The sequence below is a fragment of the Cynoglossus semilaevis genome, chromosome 1, assembly GCF_000523025.1.
Source record: "Cynoglossus semilaevis isolate Cse_v1.0 chromosome 1, Cse_v1.0, whole genome shotgun sequence".
NCBI classification, from domain to species: domain Eukaryota; kingdom Metazoa; phylum Chordata; class Actinopteri; order Pleuronectiformes; family Cynoglossidae; genus Cynoglossus; species Cynoglossus semilaevis.
Window position 1 is genome coordinate 21673571 of NC_024307.1, and position 17489 is coordinate 21691059.

Sequence of the window (17489 nt, forward strand, 5' to 3'; positions counted from 1 at the left end):
ATCGGTCCAACATTGGTCAAAATTTCCACAACTGAACATAAAATGTATGTCCCTTATGTTATTAGGTAAATTAGCATACTTAGCTGATAGCTACCAGATGGGCTAGTGTAAGATCAAAGACAAAAGACAAAATAAAATAGACAAAATAAGCCAACTACAAGAAGACTTACTATTCATTGTGTATTTTATGAAAAATGTATATACACACTGAAAGTTTCTCTTTAAGGCAGTACTTCTCAAATAGTGGGGCGGGCCCCCTTGAGGGGCTGTGGTGAGGTGCCAGGGGGGCCATAAGGGGTTTCTAATGAAATATGGCACGCTGGACATAAGTGTACCACTGCTGTAATGCTTGAATGATAACAAGCCTCCAGTCACTAGGTGGCAGCAACTCATACAGTGGTTTGTACAGATAAAAATATACATGTTAACATGATCTCAACAGTATTTCAATTAGCGGGGATGTGGGTCGGGGGGGCATGAAAACATTTCTGTCTCCAAGGAGGGGCATGACGGATAATAATTGACAGCCACTGCTTTAAGGTAATGTATAAAAAAGTGGAACCCACTGGAAAGTAAGGGGCTCGGGTCATCAGAACTTCTTGGTCCACTCCAGAGAAGGAAGGAACCAGCCTGGGTTCCGGAAACAAGAACTTTCGAGCATCTTCCTCAAAATAGGCCAAAGTGTCTCCCACTGCAAAAAACAAAACAGAAAAACACCCACACCTGAGTAACAAGAAGAACAGCATTAAATATATTAACCGTGTACATATACAGTAAAATGCAGTATCTCACCAGGAGGGGTCACCTGCACTAGTTCAACCCTGACCATCTCATCTGGGAAGAAAAATCAATAAAAATTTTTTTTAAATTTTACCTTTACACATGACATGTACCTAAACACCATATTTTACCTTTACACATGACATGTACCTTAACGTTACTGTGACAACCAGACCAAAGAAATCAAACCTGAAATATTGATTAGTGATATAATATACAGCTCCCACATTTCTCTCTCATTTTTTTCACCTCCAATGTCGTCCTAGTACTTCGTAGTACCTCGCAGTCTTCCATATGTATTATTTAAAACGATAGATTTTAGATCTGTCTCTTTCCAACAAACCCAACAGTAAACATGGGTAAACTGATTTTAAGCAGTGAATTGTGATCATATTCTTTTCCATAAATTTTCAATAGGTCATGTTTTTATACAGCAAAAAAGCCAAATTTTACACCTACTACTGAAAAAATTCATATTAAGTGTACTGGGAAATTATGTATTTTTTAAAAAGTAATGTGACCCAGCATGACTTGAATGTTTAGAGTAAATGAGTTCTCAAATTACATGTGTATTGTCTCTATATATTTGAAAGGTCACCAGCTCAGACAAAGTTGGTTCAGTCATATATTGATTGTTGTTGTGATACGAAGAAAATCATTGAAATCATTGAACATCATGTACGTTTTGTCATGCAATGCTCACATATACTGTAATGACATGTTGGCTAAAAAAAAAAAAAATAACTGAAACATCTGCCACAAATGTCTGTGTAAAATGAAATTAAACTCACACTCAAGCATGACAGCTATGTCTCCTGGATCCACAGCGTCAAGAAAAATCTGGAAAAAAAAAAAATTTTGTAACAAATATTATTAATGTGTCGCACGTTACGACATGTGCAAGTTTCAGCCTGCCTTTTCAAATGTCATCTTCTCGTGAAACAGCAGCGGGAAGACAGCAGGAAGACATTCTGACTGACGGTACTGCCCCATGAAGCACGTGCCCAGGTAAACGTCATCTTTGGTGGGAAGATGAACTCCGGGACAGGAGACCTGGGTGGGAAAAAAAAACATTATTATTCATTTGCTGATGTGGTGACCTTAGGAAGAACCAGAGGTACATTATTATTCATTTGCTGATGTGGTGGGTTTAGAAAGAAGCAGAGGAAGAATCAAAGAATCACATGGGTATAAGATGTAAATGTTTTTCCACAGTTGAACCAAAGTTGAAAAAAGTGTAATGTAAGTCTAATTTTTAATCAAATTAATTCATGCTGTATTTAGTGTTTTATATGTGAACAAAGCAGAGTTTGATTAGAAATAAAATCCTGGAAATGTGGGAAGTTACCATTGTTCTCCCTTTGTTTAAAAGAGAAGAACTAAATATAAATAACGGCAGGAAACTTCCTGAATTGAGCATTTTAGCTAAATTGTTTATGTAGTGTTTAAAATAATTTAAGAAACAGCACAGTACCATAACAAATAGTTATGTATTTGTATTTTATTGCTGACCTCTAGACCAACTCACCCTTGTTGGTACCTTAATCTCATGGATTTTTAAAAATCTGGTTAGAATAAGGGAAATGTAAATCAAATGAAATAATGACTAAATGATTAAAAACCCTGTTTTTGTTGAGCAAATGGTCATAACTGGGACCAATACAGTTTATTGTTGTTGTTGTTTTTTGAATAAACCACAAATTAGTGAAATTAACATTAAGATATGCGCATATCCATGAAAGCACAGAGATGAACAAGATTAATAAAAGTTTTAATTAATTTTAAAAAGGTATATTACAATTACTAAATTATATATAATAATTATATATAATTCTTATGTATATATAAGAATTTATATTAAATTAACCTATTTAGAGCTTATATTTGACATGCCTATTTTACCTTTACTTTTGTTTACTAGTTTCTCGTTTAGGTACTTAAAAAATGCATCGTCTTACGTCATAGATTTGGCCTAAAAAATTATATGCGTCATTTGTCACCTGCTTGTAAATGCGTTCCGTTTAATTTTTTAAAAAACAAAATGACGGACATTTAATACATTGGCACTGAAATACAACACGCCATGTTCTATTTGATTAAAAATGAAGTTTAACGTCGACTGGAAAGAGAATAAAAGATTCTTACCGCTCTGAACTTTATCTCCACCACCACTTTAAGTGCTTTTGGCGACATTGGATTGTTCACCGTGAAACTTAAATACAAAAAGAAGGACAGTTTTCAAGTCCCTTCACTCGTTGCCGCGGATACGACAACTTCCGGTAAGGTAAACGTAACTGTTTGGTTCTCACTCAAACCTTTCCCCCTGGTGGCGTGTAGTCTGTCGGATGTAGGACTTTTTTTAATGAACAATTGAAAATATAGGATAAAGGCTAATAATAATATTAAAATATTTCTATCATATACTGTATATATGCTGTCTCCATATAATGTAGCATTGAGTTTTTGAGTTCATGCGTTTAATCTTTTTTCTTCTTCAACTGTAGCTATATAATGTAGCATTGAGTTTTTGAGTTTAATCTTTTTTTTCTTCAACTGTAGCCGACAGTGATGCCCTTTAAGGCACATATTTATATATATGATATATATTTACAACTTTTATTAACCAAATTACAGGAATGTTCTGCTTTCAATTGTTTCTATTAGTTTATACAATTTTAAGTTAAGCGTATATTTATTTTAGTTCATTTTGTTATTTTGCACTAAAAAATATAAATAAATAATAGATGTTTTCCATGTGTCAATATATGATATATATTTACAACTTTTATAAATAAATAAAAATATAAATAAATAATACATGTTTTCCGTGTCCACATCTCAACCAAATATACATCTACTTAAATTTAGGTTGGAGTCAAACTATTGGAAAAAAATCTGTGAATTGACAACCCTAGTTGGAGTAAAAGAAAGAAAAACAAAATAAATCATAGAAACTATAAAATGTAACGCCTAGTACTAAAATTAAAAAGTAACTTTTTAGAGTACGACTATTTTAGCTGTATTACTTATGTCTCTGTACACAAGTGGGGAAAAAAACAACAATTTTGCTGCGAGATGCCTTTTTTTTATAGAAAAGGCAAAGAATAATAATAATAATAATACATTTTAATTATTTAGACTACAAATAAATCAAACTGAAAATGATTACCTGCATTCAGGTAAAGGTCAGGTGGGACAATATGCCTGTGTTTGCTTTAAACTGTAATTTACATCTACATCTACTTGTCAACAACTCCATTACAATAAGCCCAGGGGTAATGTAAGTCAACAGCAATAGGAAAGAAAAGGAAAGTGAACTACTTGACACTGCACACCACTGCACACACAACCAAATGTGACCTCTGCTTTTAACCCATCACCAAAGTGAACAGTGGGCAGCTTTAAGCGCCTGGGGAGCAGTGTGTGGGGACGGGGGCCATGCTCAAACCTGAAGCCGTCCGGACCGAAGTCTTCTTCCTTAACCACTAAGCCACCCCTGCCAATGTTCCTGATTGGTTGACCGATTGTCCGTGTGGTTTTCTGCACCACTTCACCACTCAAGCCTCCATCTCCTGATGGCTACTACCAGCTGAGCCATGGCATGAGGCTAAAATCGTCTCCAACATTCTTTTACCTTACTTCACTGGCTGCAAGCATCCTCCGTAGTCTCAAGATCACAAGTCCTATATCATGGGGGTGCAGCATCATCTGCATCAACTGAGGGGACGAAGATGTCAATATGAAGCGAAGGACAGGTTTTTTGTTTGCCAACATGTTCTTGTCAACTTCATGGCACAACTATTAAAAGGTTGTTTAAAAAAATGCAAAAACTAAAAAAATAAGCAAACTAAACCAATTTGTTTGCATTGTGCGGACCTGTAGACCATGGGTCACCAACCTTTTTGAAACGGAGAGCTACTTCAAGGGTACTTAATGATACGAAGAGCTACTTTTGATACAGACCTCCTGAACAATGTAATAATACTAAGTTCTGGGACATACAATAGTAGTCACTCAGAAGAGTGTCTACTATTGTATGACCCTCTTATTGACTAGTTTGATTTCTGGAACATACCCCATGGGCACCAGGTAGTCCACAGGGGGTACGATGTTGGTTACCCCTGGCGTAGACAGTAACACTTGCCAAGTCTGGTCAGATCAGTCCATGTAATGTCACCAGTATGGAGGACCGATATCAACAGACCAAAGTTAAAACTCAAAATTTCTCAAAAACATCACCTCACGGCAAAATTCCAAAGAATCTCACGACTTCAGGGACATTCAAGGATGGTGTTTTTACTTTCTCTTTGGTCAAACCTGTTAGTCACCTGGTTACAGCTGTAGCTTGTGGTTTCATACTGGAAGAAAAGTGATATTTTACCATACTTGTAGCAGAACAGAAATAGCCACTTTAACTTAGCATTTGAGCTAAGGTGAGTGTTTATATTGGGAAAATGTTGAATTTCTAAATAAATACATTTAAAAAAAAATTCGATGTCAGAAAGAAAGAAGCATAAAATAGTGGATTTTATGTCCCCCATGCTTGGAATCAAGTTCTTTTCTCAGTTTGCTCTGATGAGTCTGGGTCTGAATCGGAGTCTGAGTCATCGTCGTCGTCTTCTTTCTTTGCGGCGTTAGCTCCTTCTTGGCCGATGGCCACAGCTCCTTTCCTCTGAGGCAGGACGGTAAAGAATGCATCCTTCCAGTTGCCCTTCTCCAAATACGCCAAGATGATCTCAAACACTGCAGGAGACCGACATCAAAGAGAGATAGAAAAAGACATAAATGGACACTAGGTGTCACTGTCATCTTGTGTTTTTTTCTTAACAAAAAAAAGCAGATTCAAGCTGTGGCTGATTAAATACTGAAGTTAGCCTCTCCACCACAGCGTTCCTCTTTTCATGCAACGCTAATCAGCCAATCAAATCGAGCATTCAGACAGTGTTATTTACATGTGATCAAAGCACACAATGGAAACAAGGCTTTCAGACCAGAATAGAGTGAAAATTACATGTTTGTGACTCTTGTTCTATGTTAATATCAGGTGCCAGCCTGTGAGACAAAGCGCAGCACGTCTGCTCAAACACACCCACTGGAATCAGGAGAGAAGGCAGAGAGAACAGTTGTTTACAGGCAACTAGGACTATGGTCCATCAAAACCCAATGTTTCGAGAATAATTTTGTAATTTTATGAAGAAGAAGAAAAAAAATTGTACGGTAATCAGTAAAAGCTTGTTCATTTATGAGAATGAAGTTATAATTTTACGGGTATAAAGTTGAACGTTTAGATCAGGGGTGTCAAACATACGGCCCGTGGGCCAAAATCGGCCTGCTGGGTGGTTCAACCTGGCCCACTTGATGAATTTTTAAAGTAAAAAAGAAATCTTCATGCTGGTGATACTAATATTACCACTTTATTCACATAAAAATTACAACTTCTTTCCTCAAAATGTTATAACTATAATCTCATTTTATTTTTAATGTGGCCCTAGTACTCGAAAAAAAAAAAAAAATTATATTTATTTTATTTATTTTGTAAATATACTATACTATTCATTTCACCATCAAAATGAGATTATTACATTATAAGGACGTTTTTGGTAATGTACAAAAGAAATATTTAGGAAATATTGAGGAACCTTTTTTAATCTTTTTTAAAGTTCCTTATTGTAAAACTATACATATATACACATACAGTGCATAAATATACACACATATATATATATATATGTGTATGTATGTATACATATAAATATACACATATGCACATATTTGTATATATACAGCATGCATATACGTGTATATTTATGTATATGTAAACATATATGTATAATGAAAATACTAACTGATGATATATTCAGGAATGTATTGATATTGTGTTGATAGGCAGTTACTGCAGCATCAACCCAACAAAGAAAAAAAGTTAAGAGTAAACCTGTGACGTGGCCCGTCTGTTGAACTTACCATGGTTAACTGCCAGAACCTTTCGACTGTTCATCTTGACGAAGCTGCTCAGGGGAAGCTGAGCGTGTTCGATTCCGAGCTCTTTGGCCTTCTCAAAGGTGATCCCCTGTAATAAAGACGCACATGAAAAGGTACCATTGAAAACCGCGTAGTCCTGCGAAACGAGACGCTCCTGAAGTAGGACAGACCTTATGATGGTTGTGGTCCACCAGTCCTCCGATCACGTAGGCCTTTTTCTGATCCAGTTCCTCCAGGACATTGGGAGAGTCTGATGTCAGGCAGACCAGCTCCTCCTTAGCTATAAGTTCACTGTAGTGAGCAGTTTCAATGTTGATCTCCTATGAACACACACAGGTTACGATTATTCAGAAATAAACGTTTCAAAGGTAAAACGCGTTTTGTCAGCGACACGTAACACTGACATGAAGCGGGACTATTAGAAAAAACATTTAAAGGAATAATTGGCTTTTGAACTTCACTCCTAACTCCATCTTGACCAGACGTGGGCAAACGTTTTGACCCGCGGGCCACAATTGGTCCTAAAATTGAACAGGGGGCCGGTCAGGAGCAGATAGATGGAGTATTCGTGTGAACTAAAATAAATGACATGGAAAAGTCATGCATAAAGGCTAAAATGCTAAAATGTATTTTCAGCCTTCTCTACGCCATCTATAGGGAAAATGTGGGCACTGCAGGGAAAAGGCAGAAGTATAATCACAATACAAACCAAATAAATAATTTGGACATGTTTGGCGGCCGGATTACAAATCTAAACGAGCCGCATCTGGCCCCCGGGCCCTAGTTTGCCCATGTCTGATCTTGACTAAACTGCGTTAAGGTGAAGGACATAGAAAAGGAAAAAGACTTATGTACACAAACACACAAAATGCATACATACATACATACATTTATACTGTATATATGTATACATATATACACATACACTAAAACACTAATGTCATTTGTGTCATGATGACTAATCAAATGAAAATAGTTTAAATATGGTATTACCCATATTAACACTACAAAGCAAAATTAAAAAACTTTAGTAAACAAAGTAAGACCAAATCAAAATTTTTCTTCCCAAACGATCAATGATGAGGACTTACCTTCCAGTTGACCCATCCTTTGTCTCTTTCATCCAGGCTCTGTTTCAGCTGCCCGCCCAGACTGGTCAGATGAAACTGAGGAAGGAAAACCACACGGACAATCAGTCAATCAGTCAATCAGTCAGGAACATTGGCAGTGGTGGCTTAGTGGTTAAGGAAGTGGACTTCAGGTTCAAGTCCACCAGCTGCCAAGTTACCACTGAGGTGCTCTGAGCACTGCACCGTCCCTACCCACTGTTCACTTTGGTGATGGGTTAAAAGCAGAGGTCACATTTTGTTGTGTCACAAATAATTCACTTTCAGAACTAGGTCTTGACCTATTTACCGACCTGCACTGGATGAAGAGCTCGTCTGTTCTCGGCGTAGCACCGCTGGATCTGTTTGTGAAGCTTGCGCACGTCCTGCACAGACAACGTCATTAGTGCAACAATTTTAATTATTTCTTGTAAAACCTTTTCTTTGGCATTAGGAGCTTTTGTCGACCTCTGAACAAACACTCATTAAACACAAGGAATCACGTGACTTTTGTTTACGATTCAACCAGCCGCTCACCTTCATCAGCATCAGGCTGTCAAAGCTGCAGTCCACCACCAGCCTCAAGGGGCTGGGCGTCACCTCACGGCGTAGACGCTTCTTAGGATTTTGGGCGTCACCCTCAAGCTGCTCTTCATCGTCACGGTTCTGCCTCTGCAGACGACGTTGTTGCTTTCGCTCCTTGCGACGCTGTCTGCAGTGGAGTAAGAAAAGTGACTTCAGCTTAGGCGTGGGCACAATTTTTTTTGACCTGCAGGCCACAACTGGTCTTAAAGTTAAACGGGGGGCGGGTCAGGAGCAGATAGATGGAGCATTTGTGTGAACTAAGTTAAATGACATGTAAAAGTATTGCACAAAGACTAGAATGCTTTTAACAATTTCTACACCATCTATTGGGGGAACGTGGGTATTGCAGGGAAATACAATTTGGAAAAGTTTAGTTTGCCTATGCCTGGACTACAACTTGAACTACAACTGAACTGAAGAAACAACAAAATGTTAGTTAAGTTAAATTCAATAAAGCAGTTTAATAAGATACATTTAAATTAGTACTCCGTTTATAATTTCCATGTGCAAGCATTTGCTTTTATATTAATCAAAAAAACTATTTTCAAAAAGGAAAATGTGCAAGCATTTGCTTTTATATTAATAAAAAAAACTATTTTGGAAATTCAATTATTTTTAAATTAAATTCAGGAATTATGATGCGTTAATCAACCTAAACAGCCGTACGTTACAGTGGTATTAACATAAAAGTTGCAAATCAAAACAAAGGTTCCCAAAATGCCAATGAAATTAGTCTTTAACCTAAAGGAAACTACTTTTATTTATTTCGAAATTCTAAAAACCATACTTACTTCCTCAGCTCTCTCTCCTCTTCCCATTTCTGCTGCTTCAGCAGCTTCTTCATTTGTCTCTTGGACTTCGTTTGGTTTTCGGCTTCATTGTCCACCTTGTTGTTGTTGTTTCCGTTAGCTCCATTAGCACATTGCGGCTGCTTCGTCGCAGAGTCGCTTTTCTTCGTATCATTTGTCTCTGTATCAGCCATCGTATGTGTATTGAACACAGGTGTCCTGTCAAGTAGCTACATTTAACACGTTTTAATGTGTTGTACTTGGCGCGAGTCCTTATTTTTCACCGCCTGTCCTTCTCAACACTTGTCTCTATCTGGACCCTTAAAAATGGAAATTTCAAAACACAGTTTAAGCGAGTAAACAAACAAATTCTCCCACTCAGCTTTTACACATGTAGAACCTACGAAAGAGACGCCAGTGTGACGTCTTTAAATCGCGACTGGTGCGTTCAAACGCCACCGGAAGTCTGTTGTTTTGTATTCTCGCATTGAAAACAGCGATACGAAGAATAATTTGGCTTGTTGAGAATTACAGATAATGTATTTGTATCAAACCGTGAGATATAAGGACATAAAAAACAATATATACACAATATAAGGGAAATGTAATTATCTTAAATATATACAATGAAATGTATTGTATATTTATTTTTCTTTCTTTAATTATTTTAGGCTATTCCGTAAAAACACAAAAAACCTGTATTTCATATTGTCAGTAAAAGATGTTTTCTAACAACGATTTTTCAATTCTCGATTATAAATAGTGGTTTTACTTCATTAAAAATAAATGTTTATAACATTATTTGTCCTTTAAAAAACATCAAATTAACGAGTTTGTCAAAACAGCTTTTTAATTTATATTTAAGGAAACTAGTTAGAATATATATGAAAGTACGGTATGGCAGAAAATGTATTTCTCCAGAAAACTGTCAAAAAAAGTTTTTATGCGTATGCAATACGCTATTTTTGATCTGTTGTTGATGGAAACGTGCCCTGACGCGTGTGATTTATTTTAACAAAATATTTAACTCACAAATTCACCAACAAATATCAATAAGTTGATTTTAATGTATGTGGTCGTGAGGCACCTGATTGAGAATCTGAACTACATGCAGCTCGTCTCATTGTCTAAGCAACACTGCCCCCCTGTGTTAGTTAAAACTATTTAACATCGTCAGTCAGGTGAAAATAATCATCACAAAGAACTCGGAGGCATTTTTGATGATCTGGTATTTTGATGATAAGAGCAATGACTAAACTGTGCAGGTAATTTAGGAGTCTAACAAAGAAACAAATGTTCTTGTAAAAATGTAAATGTATATCATGATTTAATGGCAGTTCATAAATCATTATTGATCATTAATTTTGCCGGCAAGTGAATAAAAAAACACATTGTAACAATTTGTGAATCCCAGTCATAAATGTTGAATAAAACAGTCATGATTTCATATTGTAAAAAGTCAGAATTTGATGTCGTAAATACGTTTTCTCCAATAGTTCGAAGACAATAGTGTGTGAATGTTTATGTACAATAGTTATTCTACAGTACAATTTTAAAGAGCACAGTGACACTATGTGGTTCTGCTGTTTAAAAGCAATCACAAATTTAAGCACAACTTTGATTAAATACATGTAGTTGTATATGGCACAACATGATTCAATACTTACATGGTTACTACATTGGTCTTACTGCTTACCATCCAGATTATTATTATTTATTTTTTAAATTGATTTACCAGTACTCCCTTTGCCTATGTACTGTCTTCTATTAAAAATACTACAGTAGCTGATTTGCCGTGTGCACCTCAAATGTTTTGAAAAAACAGCGACATATCTGGTCTATATACAATCATTGCATCCAATCTCACAGTACCACGTCTTGTCCACGAGCCTGAGGTTGAAGTGCTCAACAACTCAGCATATAAAAGATCTCAGCATATCAGTTTTCTACGAGTCCAACTGAACGTTGATTTTCACCGGTAATATTCTCAATGGCGTCTCACTGTCAGTGTTAATGAATGGAAGCAGTGCCTCAGTGAACCTGTGTGAGAATGTATAGATGGTGGTATTTGTAAGTGGGTCTGAGAAGATCAGCTTCCCTCTGTCCCAGTCCAGTGTCACCCTGATGATCTGTATGTGTTGCCGTAGAGTCAAAACTCTGTCTGTATGTGACGGAGCGAACGCCCTGTATTTATTGTCCTCGAACCATATTTCCCAGAAATCTGTCAGTGTCTCTCCCTTCCTTCGGCTGGTTGCTTTTACCACGCCCACTGCCCAGTTTACGTCGTGTCTAACTTCAACCTCCCAGCTGTGCTTCCCAGAGGTAAAACCATCAGATCCCAGGACTGTGATGAATCTATCAAACCTCTCTGGGTTTTTCACAAGCGCCGTTTCTGTTGTTCTGTATAGTACAGTCCTCAGATCAGCACCTATTACAAGATGAGGCTCAGCAGTGTTTGGGTCAAGAATCACCGGAGTGTAAGTGACCATGTTTTTCATTTTGTTCCATACCTTGTAGGCCAGGTTGCCCAAATGCTTTGCCTTATCTACCAAAACGCCAAACGACAGTTTTGGCTCCTGCTGCAGACATTGATTTTGAACTCTTTTCGTTGTAGCCGGGTATTTTTTGAGCAATGAGATGTCTGTGGCTCTTAGTTGCTCCTCTGTGGCTCTGACTACATCAGACAGGGATTCGATCTCTTTGCTCAGAGCCTCAATCCTCTCCTTCATCATAAAGCGCTTCTGTTCTGCCTCCTCTTTCACTGCAGCGATCCTCTTCTCCTGCTCTTGCTGTAGGAAATGCTGGAGTTTGTGAAACTCTTTAGTGATCATGTTCTCTGTATCTTGTGCCTGTATGTCAATGTGCTTCAGTATAAGATTCCAGTCGGTGTTAACCTGATTCAGAAGATCGAGATTTTGTTGTAAGGGCTTCAAGGACGTCCTGAGACTGTCCCTGTAATCATCCGCACATTCATCGATGGGTTTGAAGCTGTGGTTGAAGTGTGCTTTGGACTCACGACAGACGACACACACCGGTTGCTGATGGTCCAAACAGTAGAGCCTCAGTTTCTCCGAGTGCAGGTTGCAGAGAGCCTCCGATCCCGCAGAGGTGTCCTCACTCACAGAAAGTTCTCCTGAGAAGGCTTCACAGAGGTTTTTCAAAACCAAGTTACTTGCCGGAACACCACTCGGATTTTGATTACACACTGGACAAGTGCAAACCACTTTGTCCGCCCACCAACTGTCCAGACATTTTTTACAGAAACTGTGGCTGCACGACAGCAACACAGGATCTTTGAAAATCTCAAAACACACCGGACAAATGAGATCGTTGGCGAAGCGATGAGCCATTGTCAATCACAAAAAAACCCTCAAAACAAAACAAAACAGTGTTATTAAAAAAACAAAAGACAGATAGAAGGACAAAAATTCCCAGTGTCGTCCTGTCGGTCCTCTACGTACCTGCCTCTTCCAGAAGTGTGTGATCCAATTTATAAACAGGGAGGACTTTGATCGGGAGTCTTACACAACAGACCAGTTTTATTGCCTGTTAATCCTCATAAAGTTGAAACATCAGCCCTTCATACAAAGGACCTGGTGTTTAAACGATTCAATTAGAACGTTTATTACCATGTGTAGTGAAAGCAAAAAGCAAAGAAACCTGGTGAGTGGAGGGGAGAAAAAGTGAAAAAATATTTTAAAAAATTACTTTCAATCAATAATTGAAAGTAAAAAGTGACTTTCTGTGCTTATAATGATGATAGTTTTTATCGCTCAAAAAGGGAACAAATGTTTTCAGCTAGTAACGATGAGGTTATATTTTGTAAGCTAATTAGACAGCAATCTGGTAAACACGGGGAAAAAAAAAGAAAAACATTCCGATACAAGATGGCTTACTTAGAGGAGACCACCTGCTTCTGAAAAACAAAAACAAACAACCAATCAAATCAAAATAAACATTATCCCACCTTGTGGACAGACGTAGGTAAAAGGAATGTGAAAAGTCAAGGCATTAGTCTGACATCAGGTCCAGGGGGAATCAGGACAAAGAACGAGGACAAGGACAAGGCAGTAGAACTGAAAAGAATATACAGCAGGTTAGGTTGATAAAGGACAAAAGATTACGCACTAGTAAATGTTTGTTATCTTTGTAGACAGTGACAAAATACAGACTAAATTTTGTAAAATTTGAAGTAAGAAATAACTTGCAGTTATTAATAACATCTTTAAAGTAGTTTGCCCATAACTAATAATAAATGCTAACAGACTTTTTAGCAAAATGATTTTAATGTTGATGATCATTTCAACACTGTACATCACAAAGACGTCAAAAAGTTGTTTTTTCCCCACATGAGATCAAATAAGTCATAAATAATTTCTATTATTAAAAAAAGTAACCTCTTTCATTTCCACTTTCTCTCAGTGTCCTTCCCCTCATTATTGCACGACTTCAAGAACGAATACATATCATTTTTTGCATTAATTAATTCTAAATGAGCAGGTTGTTTTCTTTTAAAGAGAACGACCTGATCTGACAATGTGTGCAAATAATACAGACACTCAGCAGTTGATTTGGTTAACATTCAATGTAGCTTTATTTCCATTGATTACCATATACAAACAACATATATTCAAATACAAAAATATTAGTTATCACATGAATATATATTTTTCCAGTCAGCAAAATCAGGAAAAACGGATTGCACATTTACACAAATATTTTGAATTTAAAACATCGTACGCTGTATTGATCAGTTTCTGCAAAGGATTAGAAATGAAAAAAAAAATCAGTGATCAGTTTCTGCAAAGGATTAGAAATAAAAAAAACCAACTGTAAGTGACAATATTCTTATTTAATATTTTCAATGATTTCTAAAAACAAAGGAACTATTGGTGAGGATTGGTAATTCTGAACAGATGGCTATGTAATACATTAGAATAAGTAAAGATACAGATGGACAGCAGTGATACAAAGAAAGTACTTTGTGCTTGTTGATTAAATGGTACAAAAAATACTTAGTTAGTGTAGCCTTTAAATAGGAGTTTGTCCTCACTTCCTTTCACACATACCTAAATATACTTGTGTATTTTCTCTAATATCAAACTAAGAAAAAGTTCTCACAATTGAAGCATAAATTTGTCTGGTTCAAATACACACCCACACAAGTATTTCTTATTACAGACATGCAGTAAAACATATTATAGATGTTCAAGTTGTACTTGTTAACTTGGTACAGTCAGTTGTACTGCTATGATTTAAAATGTGAAATGCACTCACTACATATATATATAAACACACATATGTATATATGTATGTATACACATATATGTATATATGTTTTTACATATATATACATATATATTGTAATGTAATATAAGCAGCATTATGGTTACAGTTTAATATATAATATTATAAAACACAAATCGTCCTATGGCATTAATTGGATAAAATGCATTATATTAAACTATCTACTCTACAGAAATATATAATTTAATACAGAGAAACCTTGAGATACGAGTATTTCAAGATACGAGCGAGCCTTTGAGCAAATTTTTGCTTCGAGATACGAGTAACGATTTGAGATACGAGCGCGCTTACAGACACCGATGCTAGGTGCAGCCCAGGCTGCTTCACTCGTTCACTTCACATGTTCACTTCCGTACGCATCTCCCGCAAGTCATTAGTATTGTGTTTGCGTTAACTTCTTGATTTTCTCTCTATTTTGCGCATTATTCTTCATAATAACAAATTAAGATCGTATCTCGAGGTTCCACTGTAATACTCTAGTTATAATACATATTATATATTTTATATTGCAGTACAAATGCATTTGCCATATTTCATTCAACTATCATCTAATGTATGTGACTATGAGTTATTTCAAAAAAGATTTTATTTTGTTTGAAACAGTTTCAAAACTCTACGACATAAAATGTCAGAACCGTCAGATGACTATATAGTCAATTTCATGTTGACTTTTGCCGGTAATATCCTCAGTGGTGTCTGACAGCTGTTGTCAAAGAAAGGATACAGCTTCTCTGTGAATGTTTGTACGAAGGTATAAATGGTTGTGTTTGTGTCCAGGTTGATGAATTTCAGCTTTCCTCCCTCCCAGTCCAGGTGAACTCTCACCTTCCTAATTGGTCTCGTCAATGTCAGACGTTCCTCTATATGTGGTGGACAACTTGCTCTATACAGACCGTCCTTCAACCATAATTCCCAGTAACCAGTTAGCCGCTCTGCCTTCCTATCGACAGAATCTTTTATCAACCCAACTGACCATCCTCTATCATTTCCAACCTCAACGTCCCAATAGTGAATCCCAGAGTTAAAGCTTTCAGATCCAAGACATAGGATGTAATTTTTAAACCTTTCTGGGTTTTCTGGAAGATGACTAATGTTATTAGTGTATGTTAAACTTGTCAGATCCTTGCTAACAACTTGTACCGTTGTGTTTGGGTCTAGAATCACAGGACTATAAGTGACCATGTCCTTCATCTTTTGCCATACCTTGTCGGTGAGGTTGCCCACGTGTTCTGTCATATTGATCAACGTACCAGGTGTCAGCATTGGACATTTCAGCAAAGGTTGTTTGTTAAGTCTTTCTGATGCAGCCCGGTATTTGTTGAGGAATTCCACATCTGTGGCTCTCAGTTCCTCTTCTGTGGCTTCGACTATGTCTTTTAGACGTTTTATCTCCCTGCTCAGAGTCTCAACAGTCCTCTTCATCGCGCTGCTCTTTTGTTCCGCCTCAGCTCTCACGGCGGCGATTCTCGATTCTTCTTCTTGTTGTAGAAAACACCGGAGCTTTTGAAACTCTTCCTTAATCGACTCCTCTGTATTTTGTCCCTGCATTTTAATGTGTTCGGCTGTGAGATTCCATTTAACTTCAGCCTCACTCAGAAGATTGAGATTTTGTTGTAAGGGCTTCAAGGACGTCCTGAGACTGTCCCTGTAATCATCCGCACATTCATCGATGGGTTTGAAGCTGTGGTTGAAGTGTGCTCTGGACTCACGACAGACGACACACATCGGTTGCTGATGGTCCAAACAGTAGAGCCTCAGTTTCTCCGAGTGCAGGTTGCAGAGAGCCTCCGATCCCGCAGAGGTGTCCTCACTCACAGAAAGTTCTCCTGACAAGGCTTCACAGAGGTTTTTCAAAACCAAGTTACTTGCCGGAACACCACTCGGATTTTGATTACACACTGGACAAGTGCAAACCACTTTGTCCGCCCACCAACTGTCCAGACATTTTTTACAGAAACTGTGGCTGCACGACAGCAACACAGGATCTTTGAAAATCTCAAAACACACCGGACAAATGAGATCGTTGGCGAAGCGATGAGCCATTGTCAATCACAAACCAGAAACCAGTGGGTAAGACAGATAAAAGGACAAAAATTCCCAGTGTCGTCCTGTCAGTCCTCTACGTACCTGCCGCTTCCAAAAGTGTGTGATCCAAATTATAAACAGGGAGGACTTTGATCAGGAGTCTTACATAACAGACCAGCTTTATTGCATGTTAATCCTCATAAAGTTGAAACATCAGCCCTTCCTACAAAGGTGTTTACACGATTCAATTAGAACGTGGTTTTTTTTAAACCTTGTGCAGTTAAAGCAAAAGTAACCTCGTGGGTGGAGGGGGAAAAAAAAAGAAAAATATAAGCATAACTTGTCACATTTTGGTATCAGACAGAACAAGGGATATGCAGGATGAGAGATACTCAATCCAAAGTAGAAGTTTATTAACAACTTAAATGTCCACAATCACTGCGCAGTGGAGACAGGAGCCGTGGAGCTGATGAAACAGCGGAGTCGGCGAGGGCGAGGGTCCACATAGAAAAGGTACAGCGTCTAGGCAAGGGCAATGGCGGAGGACTGGAGAAAGGAGAAACCAACAGAGAGACAAGAACAGAGTTACTAGACAAGAAGGACAAGAGCATGGAGACTGATTAGGTAAACAAGTTACCACTCGTATGTGAAAATGATCTGGCAGCGAATCATCGGTGATCAGGGCTCTTATGGTGTCGCTGCTGATGATTCCAATGCTCCACAGCCGTGTGGACGGGTTCAAGATCTAAGAATGGGAGACCTCTGGGCCTCTGGGTACCCCTCCCAGTCCAGGTACTGCCATCCCCGGGCAGCGGTGTATATCAAGGACCTTGTACGCAGGATTGTCGTTCACCAGCTGGGGGGCTGGGGTGGCCTGACTGGAGGGTACAACGGACTAGATGCCACAGGTTATAGT

General features: G+C 37.8%; 4 protein-coding genes across 4 annotated transcripts in view; all 4 read right to left on the bottom strand.

Moving 5' to 3' along the window:
- The window catches only part of spata6l (spermatogenesis associated 6-like), a 10388-nt gene extending 7207 nt beyond the window's left edge, over positions 1-3181 (bottom strand). The window contains exons 1-5 of the mRNA XM_008319293.3: positions 2926-3181; positions 1696-1833; positions 1572-1620; positions 793-834; positions 567-691 (exon numbers count right to left, since the gene is read on the bottom strand). Coding sequence (XP_008317515.1) covers positions 567-691; positions 793-834; positions 1572-1620; positions 1696-1833; positions 2926-2973 — 402 coding nt within the window. The 5' untranslated portion in view covers positions 2974-3181. The remainder of the gene's footprint in view (positions 1-566; positions 692-792; positions 835-1571; positions 1621-1695; positions 1834-2925) is intronic.
- A 1879-nt stretch (positions 3182-5060) lies between these two features.
- On the bottom strand, positions 5061-9694 carry trmt10a (tRNA methyltransferase 10A). Its single transcript, XM_008319004.3, has 7 exons — positions 9245-9694; positions 8406-8580; positions 8183-8254; positions 7854-7928; positions 6933-7082; positions 6745-6850; positions 5061-5523 (listed from the first exon to the last, which is right to left on the bottom strand). Exons 1-7 carry the CDS (start codon positions 9433-9435, stop codon positions 5330-5332), a joined length of 963 nt encoding a protein of 320 aa, XP_008317226.1. The 5' UTR covers positions 9436-9694; the 3' UTR covers positions 5061-5329.
- A 921-nt stretch (positions 9695-10615) lies between these two features.
- Positions 10616-12756, bottom strand: LOC112487880 (nuclear factor 7, ovary-like). The gene has a single exon (XM_025061122.1). The coding sequence runs from the start codon at positions 12589-12591 to the stop codon at positions 11188-11190; it is 1404 nt and encodes a 467-aa protein (XP_024916890.1). The 5' UTR covers positions 12592-12756; the 3' UTR covers positions 10616-11187.
- Positions 12757-15002: 2246 nt separating this feature from the next.
- On the bottom strand, positions 15003-16675 carry LOC103385397 (nuclear factor 7, ovary-like). Its single transcript, XM_008319268.2, has one exon. It carries the CDS (start codon positions 16589-16591, stop codon positions 15194-15196), a length of 1398 nt encoding a protein of 465 aa, XP_008317490.1. The 5' UTR covers positions 16592-16675; the 3' UTR covers positions 15003-15193.
- Positions 16676-17489: the final 814 nt, after the last annotated feature.

What these genes read in the sequence shown, in the direction of transcription:
- trmt10a (XM_008319004.3), bottom strand. Translation starts at nt 9,435, where the DNA reads ATGGCTGATACAGAGACAAATGATACGAAGAAAAGCGACTCTGCGACG. An exon ending in ACAGCCTGATGCTGATGAAG is followed by an intron (nt 8,255 to 8,405) that starts GTGAGCGGCTGG and finishes TTGTCTGTGCAG; the next exon opens with GACGTGCGCAAGCTTCACAA. An exon ending in GGTTCTGGCAGTTAACCATG is followed by an intron (nt 5,524 to 6,744) that starts GTAAGTTCAACA and finishes GGTCTCCTGCAG; the next exon opens with TGTTTGAGATCATCTTGGCG.
- LOC112487880 (XM_025061122.1), bottom strand. Translation starts at nt 12,591, where the DNA reads ATGGCTCATCGCTTCGCCAACGATCTCATTTGTCCGGTGTGTTTTGAG.
- LOC103385397 (XM_008319268.2), bottom strand. Translation starts at nt 16,591, where the DNA reads ATGGCTCATCGCTTCGCCAACGATCTCATTTGTCCGGTGTGTTTTGAG.